At 40.4% G+C, this 23,369-nt stretch overlaps 1 protein-coding gene across 1 annotated transcript in view; it reads right to left on the reverse strand.

The window, feature by feature from the left end:
• Window positions 1-17,487, reverse strand: part of LOC136872793 (uncharacterized) — a 34,353-nt gene extending 16,866 nt beyond the window's left edge. The window contains exons 1-2 of the mRNA XM_067146632.2: window positions 17,459-17,487; window positions 5,435-5,574 (exon numbers count right to left, since the gene is read on the reverse strand). Of these exons, the coding sequence (XP_067002733.2) occupies window positions 5,435-5,566 (132 nt within the window). The 5' untranslated portion in view covers window positions 5,567-5,574; window positions 17,459-17,487. The remainder of the gene's footprint in view (window positions 1-5,434; window positions 5,575-17,458) is intronic.
• Window positions 17,488-23,369: the final 5,882 nt, after the last annotated feature.

The following is a 23,369-nucleotide window of genomic DNA, read 5'->3' on the forward strand; positions in this document are numbered from 1 at the left end:
AGGATAGGAATCGTAGAGTATACGCCCATTTAATTTACGATAATCCACGATAAATCTCGAAGATCCATCGGGTTTATCGACAATAAAGGCAGGGGAAGCATAATTAGAAGAAGAAGGAATTATGGTTTTGTCCTGAAGCATTTTATCAATTAATTGATTTAAAATTTTCATGCGAGGAGGGCTGAGAAAATAGGGGGATGAACGAACAGGAGTAGAATCAATTAAGTCAATATGAGCCTTGAAATTTTTGACCGTACCAAGAACAGGAGTAATGACATCAGAAAATTCAGTTAACAAAGAATCAATTTGATCAGAATGAATAGAATTGATACTGTGAGACATGGATGAAGTTGAAGAAGGATAATCAGCAATATTAATTAATGGAATAACCGTTTTTGAAAAATGAAAAGAAATCGTAGAGTTCATAGAATCAAAAATAAGACCAGTGTGGGAAAAAAAATCATAGCCTAAAATAAGAGGACAAGATAATTCCGAAACGACAAGAAAGGTAAACGGCCAAGAAAAATGTTGAATTTTAACAGTGAGAGAAATATGACCAAGAACATCAATAGGGTAATTAGAAGCCGAAACACAACGGACAGTGGAAGGAAGAAAATGAAGGTGAGAAAATACCTTTTTCAGAGATTCAAAGAAAGATAAACTGATTAAAGAAACAGCAGCTCCTGAATCAAGAAGAGCGACGGAAGGGACATTATTAATAGTCAAGACAATATGAGAAGTAGGAGGTAAAAATGACGAACTTTCCGTCAAAATAAGTTGAGAAGAAAATTCAGACGGCAAAGATCGAACATTTGAAACAAGAGTAGAGGGGGACTGAAGAAGAGAAGACAGATTTTGCCCATTGTTACGCCTACTGTCTAATGACGCGGGTAAACTAAGTTTCCCGAATAGGGAGTAGCACAATTCCGAGATATATGACCCTTTCCTTTACAACGGAAGCAAATAATAGGAGAAGGAGTATTAGCAGGAGAAACGGATGTAGAAGGTAAAGGACGAGAATGGAGAGGAGGGGGGATAGATGAGTAATAAGAAATATCTCCAAGAGAATGAATGGCGTGAGATTGAGCTAAATTAAAAAGCTGAAACATGGACGTAGGAGGATTTAAGGCATCGAAAAGCTGCCGAAAGGAAGGAGTAGCGTAGAATTGAACGATAGAAATTAAATCATTGACCGAGTGAGCAATGTTTAAAATATCACTATAGGTCGTAATCGAATCAAGATAATCATGAGCAGGTTCAGTGGGAAGTTGATGACGACGAATAAATTCAAGGCTCAGCTTGCAACGTATTTTATAAGGTAAGAAATAGTTGTGTATGACATTCCGAAGTTGATACCAATTGGAAAAACTTGACATATTATCAACCCAAAATTTAGTAAAAAAACCCGGTTGTTTTAGGGGACAGTAATCCCATTAACTGAGGAAAAGAAGCTAAACCAATATTTAGAAATTTTCGTGCAGAAAAGAGCCACAAGGTCAAACTCCGAGGATCAGTAGATTGTAATTTAGGGACTTGATCAAGAGATTGTTTTATGATCTGTACATTGAGAGAGGCATCAACAGGCGTGTATTGAGGTAGTGAAGGGGGAGGGGGGTAGAAATGTGGATCGGGAGGCATAGAATGAAGTTGAGGTAATGAGGAGGGCTTGCCCTCTGAATCACTGAGCAAAGCGGAAGAATCAACAGGGGAAGATAATGTTGGGGTATCAGAGAAGGAGATGAAGTTACTAGTCGAAACCTCAGGTAAAGACCGAGTATGATATAGTGGGGGTGGAGATGAAACGCTATCGGCGCCCAATCGAAAATTATCCGAAAAGCAAGCCATAGTGTTACTAGAACAACCAATATAAAATGCGAAAAGATCTAAGGAGAAACCAAAAAAGTGTATCAATTTAAACAAGAGAATATGATGAAAATGGGGAAGAAAAAAATGTCTGCTACCATATGTGACGATTCTTTAGTGCAACACACTTAAACCACTAAAACGAGGTCTGTGCATAGGTAACACTGCAGCGAGGAGTCGATCACATAAAACAAGAAAGCAGCAGAGTGAGCAGAAGCAATACTGGGGGAGGGATAGTAGGAGAGGTTTACCGTGGATGGTACCAAAAAAGAAAATCAAAAAAGAACACCACGTTGCTAAAAGTTTTTAAATGACCAAGTGTATTGGAAACAGCAGCTTTAACGAGAATACAGCACACATTAACATTTTTTGGAAAAAACAAGATCCTCAAATATACTCTGGGTATTGTAGGAAATAATCAAAGGGATAATTAAGCTAAAACCTACAGAATAAATTTGACCAATATATATATATATATAATATGCACCTTGTTAAGCAAGAAAAATATAGTCCGAGGAAAAAAATCCCAGGCATTGATTTTACAAAGACAAAACAGCTCGGGTCCCCGTTTTAGAAAGGGGACTAACCCTCAGATAAGTTAGGACAAAAAATTTTTAAAAAAAGAAAAATCGTTACAATAGAATCACTGTGTCAGCGTGAATCTCGGCCAAAACCAGTTTTCTCAAATATTACCATTTATATTTTGAATAGAGAGGTGTCACACACACAATCACCTCAGAAGATATTTCTAAATATTATTATCTGATCAAATTTCGAGACAACAAGTAACAGTTTTTACCATGAGGATCAAGAAAATATTTGGCCACACTAAAAAACCCAAATACGCCTCCAGGGCGCCCTAATATAAAAAGTATACACACCTAATAAAAGGGTAGGGTAAAAAGGAGGATCAGTACAATAAGGACAAGTGAGGATGAAAAGAAAGGAAACTCCGACTGCGTAATGCTGGAGAATGTCTGATCTGCCAATAGATTTTTTTAGAATCGTCTAAAGTTGTGAAAATTTTCTGTTTGACGATGTTTAGGCTCAGTCCACATCACCAAGTATTCAGCACTAAGAATCAATTAAACTTAATCAGTTTTGAAGGTGGCAATAAATTAAACTCGATGCCAAGGCCTTGAAAGTTTTCATAGCATGCCATCTCTCAACATGCCGAAACAGGCCGAATATTAAAGTTTCCAAAAACAAGTATAGCAAATGATATGTTTAGCTCACCAAAGTCTTTTCAGAATAATTCCATCAGCTCGTAGGGAAGAAAATGGCGCAGCACACGGCAAGCCGTGCGAGGTCCGTAGTCCCTCCACACACACACACACTATTTACCAAGGATGATGCCAGTCTGCCGAAGACGGGCCAAGCAGTCCAATATATACACGCCCGAAAGCGAAGACTAGTTCATTCGAGAAAGATCAAGTGACGTAGCAGATGACGTAGTAGGTGCGAGGCAGACAGAAAGACAGCGGTCAGTGTGTCGAGAAAGGTCGGAGGGTAACGACAGGTGAGCAAAGTAAGGTAATTCTGATGATAGGAAGAAGTATTGATAAGCAGAGCAGACAATAATAATAGCATTATAGTCTTGTAGAAACATAAACTTGTAGAGTATGTGGAGATGTACATGCGACGAAGTTTGCAGAAACTCGTAGAACGTCGATGTAGAGGTTATGGCAGTAGGACGTTACAGAGGGAATGTAACTGGGTAGAGTGTAATCAGAAAGTAGGTTACGGCCGATTTTGAGTAAAATACAATTTTAGGAAGAGGGTAAGCTGAATGATGTAGGTACCAGCAATGTAAGGCAATCATATATGTGTATTAAAGCAGTGGAGTTTATATGAGATCAGGGTAATGCAGCATGGGAGAATTCTAATGAAGCGAAGATTTTTGCTTGCGGAATACTCTGTTGGATATATACTGACTGGAAGGTGATCAGGGCTTTAAGTGAAACTATGAAATTTGTACGTGAGAAACTGGGAGTTAAATTCATAGATTCAAAGAGGTTGGGTAGAAGATAGGGATCTGCGCTCACATGGTCTTCACCAGAACTGCAGTGGTACATGTAAATTAGGAGGTATGTTTAGAAGGGTAGAAGGGCAGTACATTGAGTGAAACTGCGTGTAGTATTATCGGTGATTATGAGTTCCATTATGAACCCATAATTCTAGTTCAAAGGGTTCAATACTAACATTAGCGTTTAATTTCCTGATATCCAGGGATTATACGGAACTACCACTTGATTGTCACTGGCAAAATCGTCATGTATCGTCGTCTGTACTTACGATACCCATTAGCGATGTTCCGGTTATTTCTTCCAAATCTTTTCGCCATAAAGACAACGAGCAACATCTTTCATATTAGGGGAACGCTATCTGATTACGTAACATATAAAATGAACACATTTTTTTACAGTCTAAAATGGCCTGGTGTTGATTTACTTATCAGATACTTCGGTACTTTCGTATTTGTGGAAGACATTCACGGGTGTACTTTTGTACTAGTATCCAGTCAATGTAAACGATGAGCACAGAAACTTCAGTTAATTAAATATCCAATCATTAGTCTGTGGTCTGTGCACGAATGAATGAACATGGTTGACGTATTTAACATAAACGCTGGCACTGGACATGACGTACAAAGTTGGAAATACAGCCGTTTACTTGAGCGACTGGTGAGACGTACGTAGATTAAGAGGAACTCAGTGTTGTTAAAAGGGAGTTCTTTTGAAGTAATGCCATGTGTACACTTCAAGTGTTATCAACTGGAACCCTAACTCATTGCTTGATTAATTAACCAGTTATCCTCACATTGTCCTCTAGAGCCCGTTAATATCTAACGAAATGATTTCTTTATAATATGTGAACGTGACGAAATTAGCTTATTTACCGAAGTACTCGTTTAGGCAACGTCCATTGCCATTCAATGGAGTCAACTTCGAAACTCAATTATGTATTATCCCAGCAAGTTTACTACTGTCTTATATCTATACTTCTCGTTCACGACTAAGAGAACCCTTTAAGGAACAACGACTCTGTCCTTGGTTAAAACATAATACCCTGACCTTATATAAATCCACACAGGACGAGCGAGCTGGGTGTGTGGAAACAGGCGCGTTGCTGTTTATTTGCATCCAGGAGATGGTCGGTTCGAATCTTTCCATCGGCAGTTATGAAGCGGATTCATAGTTACTCCCCATTTTCACACCAGGCAAACGCTAGGGCCACGGCCGCTATCTTCGCAAACTTAGCCCATTCCCCTCCTTGGGTCGCCAGAAGCCATCGATGTGTTAGTGAAATGTTTAACCAGAAGCAAACAAGGACATGTTGGTATTTAAGTATCACTAGTGATGGCTGTCATCCAGGCTTTGAAAATACTAAAATGAATAACTCCGTCTTGCTTTTACCTTAATTTTAACGACAAAAGTTTTAATTTCCTCACGTGTTTTGCGCCTGGATACTCCTGTAGGAATCTTCTCATTAATTCTCAGCATGTTACAAAATTAGTCATCGAATTAATATACAGACATATTGTAGATTTAACTAATAGGCGCAAACTCACCGCTACAAGCCGATGAGCTGATTCATTCCTCCAGCTGGTCACCGAGAATTTCATACTTGGGGACCGGTCACATTGCGTGGAGAGGGCCCAGGACTGCGCACCCATCGCGAGCAAAACTAGAGGGAGCAGCATGGTGTTGCCTGAAAACAAATGTTCAAACACTGTTCAAAATATCTCCTTCATCAGAGTCCACGTTCGTCCTTGTGCCACCGCCCATAGAGCGGCTGTTGACGTGTGACCTTGATAGTTAAAAATCTCTTAGACTGTCAGAGTTCTTTGTACACCACCTGGTTAAACTACGTTGATGCATCACCGGTAGAGTGTCCGATTTATTATCTCAAGCTTGTGAGTTTCAACCCCGCCGAGGTAGTCGAAATTTGAAGAACCGTCAACAATCTTGTCACTACAAGCCCTGTTATTGGCATGTTAACGATCTCTGGTGGAGAACTCAGTGTCACGTGACAAAATTACATTCACTCAGCTAATTTTTCGTTCATTTAGAATTCCGCTTCACTTCATAGATAGCAGTACAATATCGATGCCAAAATTGGTATTCAGAGAAGGCAGGTTGGCTCGATTGACCTAGTATTATAACTGAATATTCCGGAAGATTTTGGGTTTGGTTACTCCTCCAGTAACCTGATCAGACAGACCCTCACCTAGTCAGAGTGTAAAGTGAAATTCATGGACGAGATATCACAGCCATTTCAGATCAGAACTTGTGTCAGACAAGGGGATGAACTCTCCCCACTCCTTTCCAACTGCCTCTTGGATGTGAGAATGAAGAAAGACACTGGGTGGGAAAGAAGGGAAAGGAGATTGGTTTACGTTAGGTCCCAAACTCGAAGAATTTTGTATGTTGACTGTCTAGCTCTCGCAAATGCCTTGGCCATTTTTGCAAACTTCAATTCAGCAATCGTGAAGATCAACCAGCTGAATGAAATAGCTGAGGGAATACGCTTTTGGATCTTATTTCAGAAGACAAAATATATCTCAATTATCAGTGATGGGCAGAACTGATTATCAGTAACGTGGAAGGATTGGACGTGTAAAGGAATTCAAGTACGTGGGCGAAAGAGTGCTGCAGAGCGGACCGGAACAAGAAGCAAACTAAATCAGGATCTGGAACTTCGACCGGGGATATCAGCTGATGAAAACCAACTAAAATAAAAAATCGAGAGCCAAGAATAGACATAACTAACCACTGATCAGCATTTAGAACAGACGCGCAGATGGCAGATTCACTGTGAGCTCTTTATCGAGACGTTTCTTAAAAAATGTCAAAGTTTTTGAAATTTATCGAACATCTCCCATTCTAATTCTTCTATTGATACACGGGTATCTTCACCAGTTTATCCTCTTGAATCCCAACTTTAACTTCATATCGTGATATTTCATACATTTAAGAACTCCCCGGAAGCTTATTCGTTTACTAATGCCATTCCAGGCCATCTGCCCACTCACAGCTAGGAATATATCGGTTAGTCAAGCAGCTCGTCTCTTTGCTCCTATATCTACCCAGCCGAAAGTTCGTAATGTTCTTCGTAACACTACATTTTTGTGTGAAAACAAAAAGCAAATCTTGCTGCTTTCCTTTGGATAGTTTCCGGTTAAGATATCAGGTTATTCTGGTGGGGGTCACTTACAGGTAGTAGTGGTGGTGGTGCTGGTAGTTATGATTGTTTTAGAAGGAAGTAAACTTTGAAGAATGAACCCATGCGTAAGTACGAGGAGCCTGAAATGGAAAGAGTTGCTAGGTATAGATTCCTAATATCGTCGGTGTCGAAGGTCAGATAAGAGAGGTCAAAATGAGCTACCTGGCACATGTTAGGATGACATGGTCGCGAAGGAACGCTCTCAAGTTGGGACACTCCTGATCAGGGACCGGGACCATACTGTAACTGGTCACCTCTATGAACCATGTGACCTTGCCGCGGTGGGGAGGCTCGCGTGTCCCAATGACGCAGATAGCCGAGCCGCAGGTACAACCATACCGGATGGGTATCTGTTGAGAGACCAGACTAACGAATGGTTCATCGAAAGGGGGGTAGCAGCCTTTAGGAAGTTGCAAGTGCGGCAGTCTAGATGATTGACTGATATGGCCTTGTAATAATACTCAACATTGCTTTAATGTGTTGATACTGCTACACAGCTGAAAGCAACGGGAAACTACAGCCGTAACTATCTCCCGAGGACATGCAGCTCTCTTTGTAAGAATGATGTACTGATGAAGGCTTCCTCAGATGATCAACTAAGGATCAGGTAAGCTAGTCCCCCATTCGGATCTCCGGGTGGGGACTACACGAAAAGGGACGATCATCAGGAAGATAGATACTGACATTCTGCGAGTCGGAGCGTGGAATATTAGAAGTTTGAATCGTTGGGGTAGGTTAGGGAATCTGAAGAGGGAGATGGATAGACTAAAGTTAGGTGTAGTTGTTATAAGTGAAGTACGTTGGCAGAAAGAACAGGATTTTTGGTCAGGCGACTACAGAATTATCAACTCAAAATCAAATACTGTAGGGGAAATGAAGGAATTGATTTAATAATGAATAAGAAAATAGGACAGCGGATAAGCTACTACGACCAGCATAGTGAAAGAATAATTGTCGGCAAGATAGACACCAAACCAATGCCCACCACAATAGTGCAGGTCTATATGCCTACTAGTTCAGCGGATGATGATGAAATCGAAAGAATATACGAAGAGATAGGAAATCTAATACAATATGAAAAAGGCGACGAGAATCTGATTGTGATGGGAGATTGGAATGCAGTGGTAGGCCAAGGAGGAGAAGGTAATACAGTAGGAGAATTCGGATTGGGACAAAGGAATGAAAGAGGAACTCGGCTGGTTGGATTCTGCACTGACCATAATTTCGTTCTTGGCAATACTTGGTTCAAACACCACAAACGACGGCTGCACACGTGGACGAGACCTGGAGACACTGGAAGGTATCAAATAGACTTCATTATGATTAGGCAAAGATCCAGGTGTTTGATTGCAAAACTTTCCCAGGAGCAGACGTGGACTCTGACCACAACTTGTTGGTCATGAATTGCCGTCTGAAGTTGAAGAAATTGAAGAAAGGAAAGAATGCAAAAAGATTACGGGAACTAGACAAGTTGAAAGAAAAGAGTGTGAGGGATTGCTTCAAGGAACATGGGGCACAAGGGCTATATGAAAAGGCTGAAGGAAACGCAATAGAAGAAGAGTGGAGAGTATGGAAAACGAAGTCAGTAGGGCTGCTGAAGAGATGTTAGGAAAGAAGAGAAGATCAACTAAGGATCAGTGGATAACTCAGGATATACTAGACCTGATTGATAAACGGCGAAATTGCACGAATGCTAGAAATGAAGAGGGCAGAAAAGAACACAGGCGATGTAAGAATGAAGTGGATAGAAAGTGCAAGGTAGCTAAGGAAGAATGGCTGAAGTTGAAGTGCAAGGATGTCGAAGACTGTATGGTCTTGGGAAAGGTAGGTGCTGCATACAGGAAAATCAAGGAAACATTTGGAGTAATGAAATCTAGGTGTATGAATATTAAGAGCTCAGAAGGAAAGCCACTTCTAGGGAAATAATACAATGCAGAAAGATGGCAAGAACATATCCAACAGTTGTATAAAGGTGAATATGTAGATAATTTGATTCTGGAGCAAGAAGAGGCTGTTGATGCTGTTGAAATGGGAGACCCAATTTTAAGGTCAGAGTTTGACAGAGCTGTGAGAGACCTAAATAGGAACAAGGCATCTGGAATTGATGACATTCCTTCTGAATTACTGACTGCCTTAGGACAAAGCAGCATGGCAAGGTTATTCCATTTAGTGTGTAAGATGTATGAGACAGGAGACGTCCCATCCGATTTTCGGCAGAATGTTGTTATACCTATTCCCAAGAAAGCCGATGCTGGCAGGTGTGAAAACTACCGCACCATTAGTTTAGTATCCTATGCCTGCAAAATTTTAACACGTATTATTTACAGAAGAATGGAAAAACAATTGAAGCTGAGTTGGGAGAAGATCAATTTGGCTTCAGAAGAAATGTAGGAACACGTCAAGCAATCCTGACTTTACGTCTGATCTTAGAGGATCGAATCAAGAAGGACAAGCCCACATACATGGCATTCGTAGATCTACAAAAGGCATTCGATAATGTTGATTGGACCAAGCTATTTACGATTCTGAAGGTGCTTGGGATCAGATACCCAGAACGAAGAATTATCTACAATCTGTATAAAAATCAGTCTGAAGTGATAAGAATCGAGAGCTTTGAAAAAGAAGAAGCCATCCAGAAAAGAGTGAGGCAAGGCTACAGTTTGTCCCCCCTCCTCTTCAATGTTTATATAGAACAGGCAGTGAAGGAAATCAAATAGGAATTTGGAAAGGGAATCACAGTCCAAGGAGAGGAAATCAAAACCTTGAGATTTGCCGATGATATTGTTATTTTATCTGAGACTGCAGAATATCTCGAGAAGCTGCTGAATGGTATGGATGAAGTCTTGGGTAAGGAGTACATGATTAGTATAAATAAGTCCAAAACAAAAGTAATGGTGTGCAGTCGAACGAAGGCAGGTGATGCAGGAAATATTAGATTAGGAAATGAAGTCTTAAAGAAGTAGATGAATATTGTTACTTGGGTAGTAAAATAACTAACGATGGCAGAAACTATATATTCGATACTATTTTCGATTAATTTTATATATCACTCAACCCCTCACCCCCACCCTAAAGCGGGCTGAACTTGGACTTTATAAAAATCCAGAATGCCACTATTCATCTCAGCGACCGAGAAAAGTATGGATTCGGCACTATTTTCGTTAATTTAGGTACTTGAACCCTTCGCCCCCTGCCCCTATGGTGTTCGGGGTGTCTTACTCCCACGCGGTTTGTCTCCTGATACTAAGTCATAAGTGTACCAAGTTTGGTTGAAATTGCTCCAGTGGTTTAGGAGGAGATGTGTCATTTACACACCCACACACACACACACGCACACACATACATCCATTTAATATATAGTAAGAAGAAGAAGATAAATTTTTATGTACAGTTTTTCGATTATTTTTATATCTCATCCCCTTCGCCCTCCAATTGGTATTTTAAAAAATGCAGAGTATTACTATTCATCTCAGAGACCGTGAAAATCTTTTTATTCGACACTGCTTTTAATTATTTCTATATCTCAGCCCCCTTCGCTCCCCACCTCAAAGGGGGCTGAACGTGGACTTTAAAAAATTCTGGAGTATTACTTTTCAACTCAGCGATCCCGAAAACTATGAATTCGACAATATTTTCGATTATTTTTATAACTAACCCCCCTGAGCCCCCTCTCTTTAGGGCGCTACGGATGACTTACCCCCACAGTGCTCGTCTCCCGATAGTAAGTAATACGTGTACCAAGGTTCGTTGAAATTTCTCCAGTGGTTTATGAGGAGATGTGTCATTTACACACACACACACACCCACATACACACATACATCCATTTTTCTATAGTAAGATAGATAAGGGATCTGCTCCAGGCACAACACTTTGGGGCTATATCCGCTGTACTTAACGTGCAAAACCACCGTTCGTGATATCTCCCCACTGATCTCTATACATGGATCCCTGATGGCAGCTCTCCACTGCAGGAGAAAGTACGCCAAGTTGAGCGCGCGGTCCGCCATGTTGGTGTACCCATCCTAGAGCTCTCCTTATGGGGAAGCAATGATAATACAGTCAATTTTAAATCGCAATTAATGGCGCATTGGGATAATTAAAAATACAGTTATATGTTCACTCAAAGCATAAGGACATTGGGAACATTGACACGTCATTCCGAGGTCAATAAATCTTCGGGATAGCAATATTTGTTTTTTGCTAGGGGCTTTACGTCGCGCCGACACAGAGAGGTCTTATGGCGACGATGGGATAGGAAAGGCCTAGGAGTTGTAAGGAAGCGGCCGTAGCCTTAATTAAGGTACAGCCCCAGCATTTGCCTGGTGTGAAAATGGGAAACCACGGAAAACCATCTTCACGGCTGCCGATAGTGGGATTCGAACCTACTATCTCCCGGATGCAATCTCACAGCCGCGCGCCTCTACGCGCACGGCCAACAAATATTAACTTAGCTGCTGAATACATGGAATTAACGATCGGTAACACAATACGAGTTAAAAACAGTTTCTGGAAACATTGCTGTAAATTGTATACATGTATGGAAATTATGCATTCTTAACTTTTCGTATTTCGAGCCAAAAAATTGGTTTTTCTCTTTATTCATACAAAAATAGCCCAATTCTTCCTCTTTCAGAAAATGTTTTTATTTTAGTCATTCCGGCTTGTTTAAAGCTTGCAGAAGCCACTTCTCTCGTAATGGTATAATGTTAGTTTACTGTGTGTTTTTCGTTGGATATTCAAGTATTTCGCGGCGTATTTTTCGTAGAAGTACACCTGGGCATGTTGACAGTCACTTATTTACCACGTAATCAATACAATTACGTTATGTTAGGAAATATTTTAATTTCAACTGACGGAGATAAGGTTGTACCTCTTCCAAATAGTACTCAATTTATATCTGCCACACATGTATACTTTGATAGTTTAAATATATCATGTAGGCCCCTACCGTATTTGTATTATTCTCATTCAGGAATTCGTATTTGTGTTAATCTTAGTAGTACAAGCATGGCTCTCTTGTTTGTTTTTATTTTACTAACATGCAAAAGTAACATGTGGTTTCAATTCAGCGAGTGAAATATCTAAACTAGTGATATTTCATTTACGTGTTTCATCTTAATTCCTTTGTAAATGTGTGATTTATAGCGTAGAATTCATAGTGCGTCGTTTTAGTGTATAGAAAAGTGGTAATTATAGTGTTACTGCTACTACTACTGCTACTACTAAACGTTTTCATTCCTCCCCTGAAGGGGGAGGCGGGCCTCTTAGACGGTTACGCCGTCTCTCAGGACGGGAGATTTGTTACGGTGAAGGAGATGTGTGGTGAAGGTGAGGGGGTAGGCGGCCGTGGCCTATACTACGAACTGTCCTGGCATTCGCTTTAGTGCAGGAGAAGGGAAAACCACGGAAAACCTTTCTCAAGACAGCTGACGGGTGGAGCCAGGCGTGAAGTCCGCCACTGTACCCCAGGCTCGTCTCCCGAATGCAGAGGCGTAGAGCCATGGTAGAGCCGTGGCCAACTTTCCTCTGCTCGGTTGGCCGGTCAGAGAACAGAGCTGATGGACCAAGGGCAAGCCGTGCCCTCTTAAGGGACGAAACCCAAGGGCCGAAACCCACTCTGCATCCACGCCACCGCAATGCTTAACTGATATGTAAACGCTTCTAAATATTACACATATATAGTGATACTTAACACTTTTCATACAAAGGAAAGGAAATATTCCAAAGGAATAGCATTTGTCACTATCTTGAATAGTTTCAATCAATTAATTATAAGGAGCATGCTTGAATCGGGATTTAAAAACACTCCGTAATGCTCTTCTTATGGAAGACCGCCTTGTTTTGCCCTACATCACCTGATCGCTCAGAGCTTGATGTTGGTGCCACGCTTGGCCGGTAGAAACGTAGGGAGCGCCCTTCCTATCTGTTTGTATGCTCGAAGGAACTAAGCATAAACAAAGCAAGTGCGCTCCTCGTGGTCTACTGCACCGTGCGCTCGCCGCCATCTTACTACGCCAGTCATCTTCTATTCGGCTTACTGCTACCCAAGCTACGAGCCATCCGTGTATAGAAATCAGTGTACATCCCTTATTAATCCTCCTGTCGAAAAAAGGCACATGAAAAAATTGGTTTAAAAATGTATTCCCATCAAGTTTGGTCGATTTAAAGCCAGATTGGTCTTGTACTGTATAAATTGTGGAAGAGTTAAAACGCCATTTCGTTTCCCTATAAATCGCCAGTCCATTCATGGAACATGAAATGTTATTGACCTTCAAATCCTACCTTTGTACAGGTGGATGCCAAGTATAAAGTTTGGTTCAAATATCTTCAGTAGTTTTCAAGTTGCAACAAATACGCTTTACACGCTCCCGCTCTTGAGTTAAGTCCGGTGGGACTTGCAGCGAAAAACGGTCCGTTTGTCATATCTCTCGTGCAAAATCATGGTTCCGGTTTCGTATAAATCCCCAGTCAGTTCAGGGATTTAGAAACAATACTTGCCCTAAAACCTACCCAAGGACAGGTGGATTCTGGATATCAAGTTTGGTGGAAATATATCCAGCAGTTTCCAGGCTATAAACAAACAAACAAACAAACAAACAAACAAACAAACAAACAAACTAACTAACAAGCAAACAAACAAACAGACAAACAGACACCAAATCTAAAGATATGCACATGGTTATTATAACACCTCTAACGGATAACTGTACGGAAATTTCGCCAAAACTGTAAATGTACAGATACACTCTAGAAGTGCAAACCTTTATTTCGAGAGTTACTGCTATGAAAAGTTTACAATATATCTACAAACGGACTTCACCATCATTCGCTTCTTCCAGTCTTCTATATGTTTATACATAAGACATCTTCTCGTATCTCCTATATTTATGGGTTAGATTGAGTTATAGTCATTGAACGGGGTAAAATGTTGTACAGTATTCACTTTCTACTTTTTTTTATTTTTGACCCTCATGTGACAGCTAGAATCATACAATGTGGCTGTCACATGGCCACTGGCCATGTCAATGTGCGCTCCAAATGTCATGATTCTATCTTTCCTATAAATGTGCCAAATTATAACATAGACGTGTAAAAGTACAAAATTTACTTGAAATCGAGAAATGCAGCTCTATTTAAAGTATAACGCATAGGAATACGACAAAAAGTCATAGGAACAAAATTATAGATCTCCCCAAAATTAAATGCGATTGTGCTTTCTGATCTGTGATACGACTTACCGATTAGCCACCAATTATCCCGAAACGAAGGTCTGCACCGTCGTTAAAATTGCATTCATATTCGGATATTTTCCGGGGCCAAAAGTTATACTTTTGCTTAGCTTAGAATAATTCCTTAAAGAAAAGAGTTCCAGCTTTCGGGATTAACACTCGCAAACATACGGAGTAATTAAGTAAGAAAATAATACAGTTAAGGAAGTTGAAATTAATAGGAAATGGATTATAACTGAGGACAGCCGGATGACGACAAATATGTAAATACCATGTGAATGTACTGGAAAATCAAATGCCCCTCACTAAATTATGCTGGTGTGAGTTATGAATACAAGAAAGTGGTGACAGAGGGGAAATTTAGGCGCAGGGATTCTTAGGTAAACAGATAAAAAGATGACTAATGGTGTTATTACTTAAGCTATTCGAAGACGGTTATAACCTCCAAGGATATTCCGCCAATATGCCGCAGAATGGCCAATTGACGTCTCTCTTGATTTCTACCCAGGGAACAAACACAAATTTAAAGGTATGATGAGGAAAATGGCAATACGTTACTTTCGTGCTGGCAAGCAGAGACGTTGCCATGGTAACCTGTAGGTTCTGTTGGTCACTCAATGCAGAGCATGACACCCGCAGAAAGTAGTAAATATCTCCGTCATTTGAAGAGTAAGCTATATTATGAACATAACGAAAGTTGTTTATAATGAAGAGACGCGAATGTCTAGCACTGAACTACAAGCTTGATAAATTAGAAATATTACAAAGAAGTATTATAAGGAAAATACTAGGTCCTCTAAGAATTGCAGAGTTTGGAAATTAAGAAGTAACAATGAAATTTACCAGAACGTATAAAACATATCAGAAACAATAACAAAAATGAGATTGCTATTTCTTGGACACATTTACAGAATGGATGACAATAGACTAACTAAACGAATCTTCAAGTACCTTTGGGAAAAGAAATCATCCACCACCTGGATTCAAGAAGTCAAGAAAGACCTGGAAAGGAACAACATACGAGAAGAAGAATTATTGGAAAGAATGATTTTTAGGAAGAAAGTCTTACAAATGGAAGGATTCCAAGGGAGGAAGGAAAGGAAAACAGGCACAAAGTGGACTGAAGACAGGAAAAAGAAACACAGTGAAACAATGAAAGAATACTGGAAGAAAAGGAAAGAACAACTAAGGAGGAACAATTGAAATTGTAACGTGGTCCTTAGAACGCCGGAACGCAAGAAGAAGAAGAAGAAGAAGAAGAAGAAGAAGAAGAAGAAGAAGAAGAAGAAGAGACGTTTCACATACCGTCCACGGAGTTTACAGAAAATCAATAGTATAAGAGAAAATGGAGTAAAACCGTTCTTTTAAAATGTTATGCAAATCGAAACATTCCTCGGGATGAATAGACTCTAAATATGAAGTTTATTGACATCTATCCAGCCGTTTCCCCATGATGGTGGAATAAACGGACAAACAGACACGAAAAATAAAAACCATCGATTCGGTCTTGAGTTGACCTAAAACGAATAAATATCCGAAAAATTGGCAAAACAAACGAAATTACAGACAGCGGAACCCCTACAACTTTATTTATACAGATAGATAAACGCAGTAACCGCCTGTTGCCATTTCTTGATTGATGCAGTATTTTTGTACCCGTCTCCTGGCACAGGCCAGAGCAAAGTGTAGCTTCCATCGAAGTCCCAGTCTCATCCATGGCTGTGACAATATGGAAGCTGCTGGGGTAAGGGTGGTGCTGAGTAATGACATTTGGAGCACAACTAGTGTCTGAGTGTTATGAAAGGTGTTGCCCAATCGATCATTCGTGCTGTAGTAGCACCTTCTGGTCCAGTGAGGAAAGCAATAGCAAACCACCTCACTCCTCATCTTGCCTAGTACGCCTCATTTGGGCTCTGCCATTGGTTTTTGCGGTTTCCTTTTAACTGCATAGCCATTGGTAGTGCTATTTGAGGATCCAACCAGCCTCTGGGCTGATGACCTAACAGATAGACATACGCAGTAAAACATCGTGAGAAAAGGTGCTTATCTGTTTTTCCATTTCTTTACTCACATCCTTTCCAGATAAATACTTTGTTAATTACCAAACCTAGGCCTATTCTCACACACTTTTGCCAAAGGAATAATAATTTACAACTGAGGATAATTATTCGTTCATCAATATATGAAGCGTTAAACCGCTATACTCATCTGTTTGATTATGAGCATATGATTCTGTAGTCGCCTAACAGGAACCCTGCTCTTCCTACCAACATATTTCACTAATACCAATTGTATCCATTTCCCTTTTCAGGTTCGCTAACCTACCGCAACGATTCGGGGTTCATATTTCTAATTTTCCACGCTCCGACTTTCACATATTAGCAGAGACAAACGTTACGGCCTCTAACAAACAAGGCACGTGCTGGTGGTAGCGATTTTTGTTTTAGGAGGAAGTATAACAATCCTGACATCCTCTATTTGCCTAATCAGACGAAAAAACTGGAATGCGTCCGACACTTCGAAAAATGTCCGCCTCCGTAGCGTAACGGTTAGTGTTATTAGCTGCCGTCCTCGGGGGCCCGGGTTCGATTCTCGGTACTGCCAGGAATTTAAGAATGGCAGGAGGGCTGGTATGTGGTTGAAATGGTACATGCAGCTCACCTCCAATGGGGGTGTGCCTGAAAAGAGCTGCACCACCTCAGGATGAGGACACGAGTTTACTTACTTACTTCGAAAAATGAAGGTATAGGCCAAAGAAGGACAAGGGCGATGAAGGGCGCGAAAATGAATCACTCCGTATTTCTCCAGACCTAATACCTCCGGGTTCAGAAAAGAACAAGGATTGACCAACTGATGTTCGACAGGACAAATTCAAGTGAGGAGACTTAAGAAGTAAATGAAAGTAATACCAGGACTCAGCTAAGTGCCTTACGTGCCCTCTTACAACCTTTCAAGTCAGCTGTTACTACAGGCAGGGAATACCGCAGCTGTTACTCTTCTGCTCCCTCCTACATGTGGTAACAAACAAAGTACTGACAATAATTGCAAAAATGTAATTAATAATGAAATTCCTGTTTAATTCGTCCCTGTATATATTTTGTTCGGTTAATACAGTTAAATCTCTTTACACTTAACTCACCAGTAAACTCCTTGAAGTTGAGAAGTGGACATAACAATCATCTGCTAAGTGTTATTTTTTATAATGATGACCGAGTCTTTGGGATTCACTGCAAGAAGCGAGACAGCATTTGATGAGCGGAATGTTTTATCGCGGTCTTATGATAAAGAGGTCAGAGAGCGTTCGCGTTTGGAATCCTTGACATTGTACGCGTCATGGTCACTTAAATAAACAGTTTACATTAATTTTGGCTACAGAGAGGAAATCGTGCGGGACATGAAGTGGCTAGTTTTTGTTTATTAGGAGGAATTTCCCAAAGGTGCATATACAGTAGGTTATTCAACGCCAAGTTCAGTCAAATACAGAGTCCTTCGCTATTTTTAGTTCTTTGTTGACAAGTTTTGTTATAGTAAAATCTCGTGTCCTCATCCCGAGGTTGTGCAGCTAATTTTTCAGACACAACGCGAATTGAGGTGAGCTGCATGCACCATTTCAACCACATACCAGCACTCTTACCATTCTTACATTTCTGGCAGTACCGGGAATCGACTCCAGGCCCCGAGGGCGACAGCTAATAACACTAACATTTTCACTATGGACTTTTTGTAATGGAAACCTTGTATATCAAAGCGTATCACTGAATCCCTTAGTTCACATCCGCTTTTTGTCCACTCGATCGCTGTTACTGCATAAGCAGAAGTCTTCCTCTATTTCATCCTTCTTCTCTGTCATTTCTTCTAAAAGTTTCTTGTAGTTTGTTGTATTGGGAAGATCCATCTGAAGTCGTCTTTTATAAAGGAATTAACTCATGTTTTTTCATATACTAAACGAGATGGCAGAAATTTAGATTCAACTAAACTTCTCTTCAAGTTTATTGCTTTGACCTCATCTATTCCTCTCAAACCTTGCTCGTTAAGATATGTGGAGAAACTAAGTAAAGGCGGGGCCCCCTTCAAAGTACTATTTTTCGCCCCACTCTTCAAATCCTCACATACTACCAGAATGGATTTTCCTACACCATACATACTAGAGTTATATTTATTAATTGAAAATTATCTGAAGTGGTTTCCATCACAATTTTTCGAAGCTTCGTTGTCCTGTGGATTCTGTAATGACCGATAAAATAAGATAAATTTGCAAAATTGTACAGAAGACAGGGGTACAACTGGCAATGATGGAGTTACCTACTATCGGAAGTTAGGCGAGTTCTTTAGAGTTCACAGGTCATAAACTTTTATTTCCGAACATCTAACTCATCATTCTACCGGACACGTTTTTCAATTGTATTTTCAGAAAATCAGTTGCAGAATCACTCTGTTTTGTCGAAATGTCACTAACATAAATTTTAAAATCATTGTGTACTGAAATGTCACCTCGCAAACATTACATTCCTCTGACTGCTGTGCTGAATTTTAATTTATATTTTCAACCCACACTCCGGATTCGGATTTATCACAAAATTCGGATTTATCACAAAAACTCTTTTAGAATCTCTACCTACACGTTTAAAGAAACCATCAATTTTTCCAGATTTTTAACAGATTCTTCCTTTTTACATTTTCTCTTGTGTTTTTTTCGAAACCACTTCAATGCTTATGTGTACCTGTACATGAACTTGTTCACACGTCTCCAAGCCTCAAACTGAACTGATCTCAACTGATTCTGAATTACTACCCCCATCTGATTAATTACATGTCAAGATTTCCTTCTGACTGTTGCATTGTGATCAAGTATCAGTTTCGAGTTCAGCAGGAGGGGAGAGAGGACCTAATCCGAGCCTACGACCTACACTAATTGCGGTAAAGTACGTGACTTAAAATCAGGTTCACTGTGTTGATATTTTTGTGCTGGTGTGTGCATATCCCATCCCATTCCAACTCACTTGCCAGTTAATACACAGCTCGTGATTCAACAAAGTGCAGCAACCTTGTGTCGAATCAGTATACGCAACGTTCTAAAATAAAATATAAATATTTGGTTCAACCATTAGATATCTCTAGCATCGGCCTCTGGTGGGATTAAAGACAATTAATTCTTTAAGGAATTTCACTTCTTTGAAGATGGCAAACCTTAAGTTTGTGAAGATAGTTTTGTTCGTGTGTCAACGTCGCCAACTCTCCTACGGCTTCCTTCTTCCTTAATTAAAAACCAATCAAGAATTTGGTGTATATTTCTCTAGCCAATTAAAATTGGGGGTGTGTACAGGCATCCTGCCTATTTGAAAAGAGTTCTGGAAGCTTCTCTTCGGAGATACTGTAAAATCGGAGCGCCTGAGGGCCGTTTTGTCATCTTCATTGTTCCTGTCTAGTGAGTGCGGCCAGTTATTAGGTGGCGGGGGCTGCCTGCCGTCGTTCGGAATGTTTCAAACTCCCTTTTTAATGTAAATTTCTAAAGTCTTAGTTTAATTGTAAATTTCCAGCAAGTTTGAGGACTCTGTTAAATCTCTGCTGAGAAACCTGAAAATTAAGGGAACAAAAGGTGTTCACCCACTGTTGCTTCCTATTCTACTTGATATGGGGTGACTGAAATTTCCTAAAACTCTAAATTTTGCACACACCTTCGGCATTTAATATTTCTGGTTCAGGCACCCCTCCGTAGTATAGGCTTAGCCTCTGCAACTTCGGGCTATAAGCCCATTTAGGTTTGTAACCCGCGAGTGGTTGCTATATGAGATTTTCTCTCACGATATATTTTATTGTGATATTACTTCACAATGATGAAAGGGTAACCACCCCCTCCCCCAGTCAAAACAAACTTCCTATGTTTCCGTGCGCGCTGCGTGAGAGTTTCTTTCATCGCACGACTATTGACGTTAGTGTTATGTTGAAGTGGAGCGGGATACTAACTACCGTTGTACGCGTTAGTGCTTGTATTATGAACACTTGTTGTTTTTGAAAATGTTATTGTGTTCGAAAACCTTGCTTTGTACGTACATATTACTAGGTATAATGCATGTGTGAGATTTTATTTTTTACAACTTCAGGACGGAATTACTTTTATGTACATTGCATATGTTACTTTAAGTAGTATTTTGTGTTTTTAATAAACAGCTAATCACTACATTTTATCTAAGAAATATAAGGTAGAACTTGCGTTCCATTTCAGTAGTAATTTTCAGCCTAACGCCAAACAAAACTGTGAATAATGTCATATTTATTTTAATGTGAGGGAAAGTCTCACGCGCGACCACTCGCAGGTTGAGAATTTTCCTAAAAGGACTGCAAGTGTTTCTCCTACTAGCCTTTTGTCCATAGCCGTTCCTGTTAAACCTTTTATTTTTTCATTTAGGCCATTTATAATGGGCATTCATTGCCCCTGTTTATTGGCAATTGTTTATAGACGATTGTGTAACAGACTGTTGAGGAGAGGTGATTGCAAGCACAGAATCTGAAGTTCATCAGATATGATTTTGTAAGAACCTTGTGCCTCTGAGAGGCTGGAATGCAGTAGTTTTTGGAGCTCAGTCCGCTAGAATGTGAAAAAGTGAAGCAAACATGCTCTTGTGAAAGTGTACCTGTTTAGAGCTAGATTGCCCATCCCTTGAAAATAATTGTGTCGATAATTTTCTCTATTGTACCTGATTTTGGACTTTTAGTCCGCTGTTGGTAACAAAGCTGACGAGCTCATTTGTTGTTCTATTTAACTGTTATATATTCCAAATCACATTTTAAAATAAAAAGAAAATAAAAGAAGGAAAGAAAGAAAATTTCACAATTTAGTGCTTTAACACATGCTGTGGTTATTTCCTTGCCCGTCCATTCACCCCGGCGTCTTCTTACACCTCTCTGCTCCACGATATTTCCGTAAAAATAATAATAAACTCCACCTATTCTATTTCTCTAATTTAAGGACGACCCAATATATCCACCAAGAATGACCACACTTAGTAATATTGCTGTCTGTCTTCCTTGTGGCACAGGAGGTGGTATGGCACGTTGCTATTATCTCGGGACGGCTAATCCTTATTTTCACCTCCACAAGTCTAGTCACCTCATACTGCGGCTGTGTGTAGACCTCAGGATTTGAACACAGGGCTACAAAATACACGATGAATACTCCAGAGGCAGTCCAGTAATTCACACAGTCGCATGCAGTGAATAACTAAACAGTAACAGGAGGACGATACTCACAACAGTGAACATTTACTCAGGTCTAGTTACCGTCACACTCACGATAGCGGCTCCCCTCGCTTACTCACAGCGATGCTCAGTCCACACAAACACACTAACACACATTACTCTGAGGTACTACACAGACTTCCGTTCTGCACGCCTACACACTGCACTCTCCGATACCAACAACTACAGCTCATCGTTCAAACCTCGGTGGGACATTAGAGACAGCCAACACTTCTGTCACCCTCAGCCCAGCCACCCAACCCCGACACACTGAGTCTCTCACTGACTCCACCGCGCAGTCCAACACTGACCCCGGGTCCAACACTGACTTCGAGTCCACCACCAACTCTGACTCCACCACGGAGCCGAAAACTGAACGACTGTCCGCGGCTAGCCGCTCTTTTTATAGGTCGGGTGATGTAAACCAGAATAATCACGAGGTGATTAGAGGCGGAACATTCTCTTTGAATCTCCAATAAATTCACACGGAAGCCAGCCGACGAGACCAACACACGGAAATGACAGCCATGCCCTTCAGGCTGGCGGGGGGCTCACTGGTCCGTGATTCACTAGTCCCTTCTAAGAAGTGCCAAAGACAGCTTACACAGCGCTGGCACGTAATAATCATAAAAATAATAATAACAATAATCTGTCTATATATCGACGTATTTAGTGATACATGTCGCTGTTACACATTCTAAGCAACATACGGAACAATTTTATGGGCAGTTTGGGACAGTTATGTGGTCGTGATTATGGTTTAAGGGGAAGTATAAGTGGGCAATTTTACACTTGTCAGAGGGAAAAGTGGGGGAGGTCCAACAATTTTTAAGAATGAAGGGTGTAAAGATGAAGGATTTCCTGGCCTACGGAAAATAACACGAATTGACCAAAAGAGGTCGATTAGGAAATATTAAAGGAGTAGCCTCGTACAAGTAAGTGGAAGCAATGCCAGACTCAGGTGAGGGAACCGTGGTCGCCAACCCATTCTCCATTGTTGAGAGCTCTTGTTGAGTCACCTGCTACGAGAGGTAGGGGCCAACCCCATCCACCGGAGGAACCGTTTGAGACAGTAAACACAGTAGAGGGAAAGAATGTGGACGAACAGAGAGGGCAGAGAGGGGGTAGTGTACGACAATAACAAGGATAATAAGGAGTTAAGAGGTAAAAATACAGCATAAACCAAGATAATTACATTTTATAATTTGAGATAAGTGCTCCAGAGAAGGAAATTGACGACGTTGTAATCCGCACGGAAAAATAAACTGGAATGTTCACAACAACTGATGAACGATGAAGTACAGAAATGTTCACTCTAGCTAACAATTCATGCTGCTGTGTTGAAATATTGAAACATATTCCGTAGACAAACACAAATATTGTGCTTCATCGCGATAATCGAGTGAACAACAGGGACGATAAGAAGCCATAAATGACTTTAGATTATACGGTAATTCAACCTAAGGGACAGTGAGAAATTCGATGTCAGAGTACATGCACATGCAAGATGAAGATGGAATGATAACCAGTCATGATTTGATACCCTTGATGAACTTGCTCACTATGTCTATGTTTTCCAGACATCGATACAATCCAACAGGAATGTAATCAATCAATCAATCAATCAATCAATCAATCAATCAATCAATCAATCAATCAATCAATCAATCAATCAATCAATCAATCAATCAATCAATCAATCAATCAATCAATCAATCAATCAATCAATCAATCAATCAATCAATCAAGCAAGCAAGCAAGCAAGCAAGCAAGTAAGCAAGCAAGCAAGCAAGCAAGCAAACAAGGAATGAATG

This window comes from Anabrus simplex, chromosome 4 (assembly GCF_040414725.1).
Source record: "Anabrus simplex isolate iqAnaSimp1 chromosome 4, ASM4041472v1, whole genome shotgun sequence".
Classification (NCBI taxonomy): Eukaryota; Metazoa; Arthropoda; class Insecta; order Orthoptera; family Tettigoniidae; genus Anabrus; species Anabrus simplex.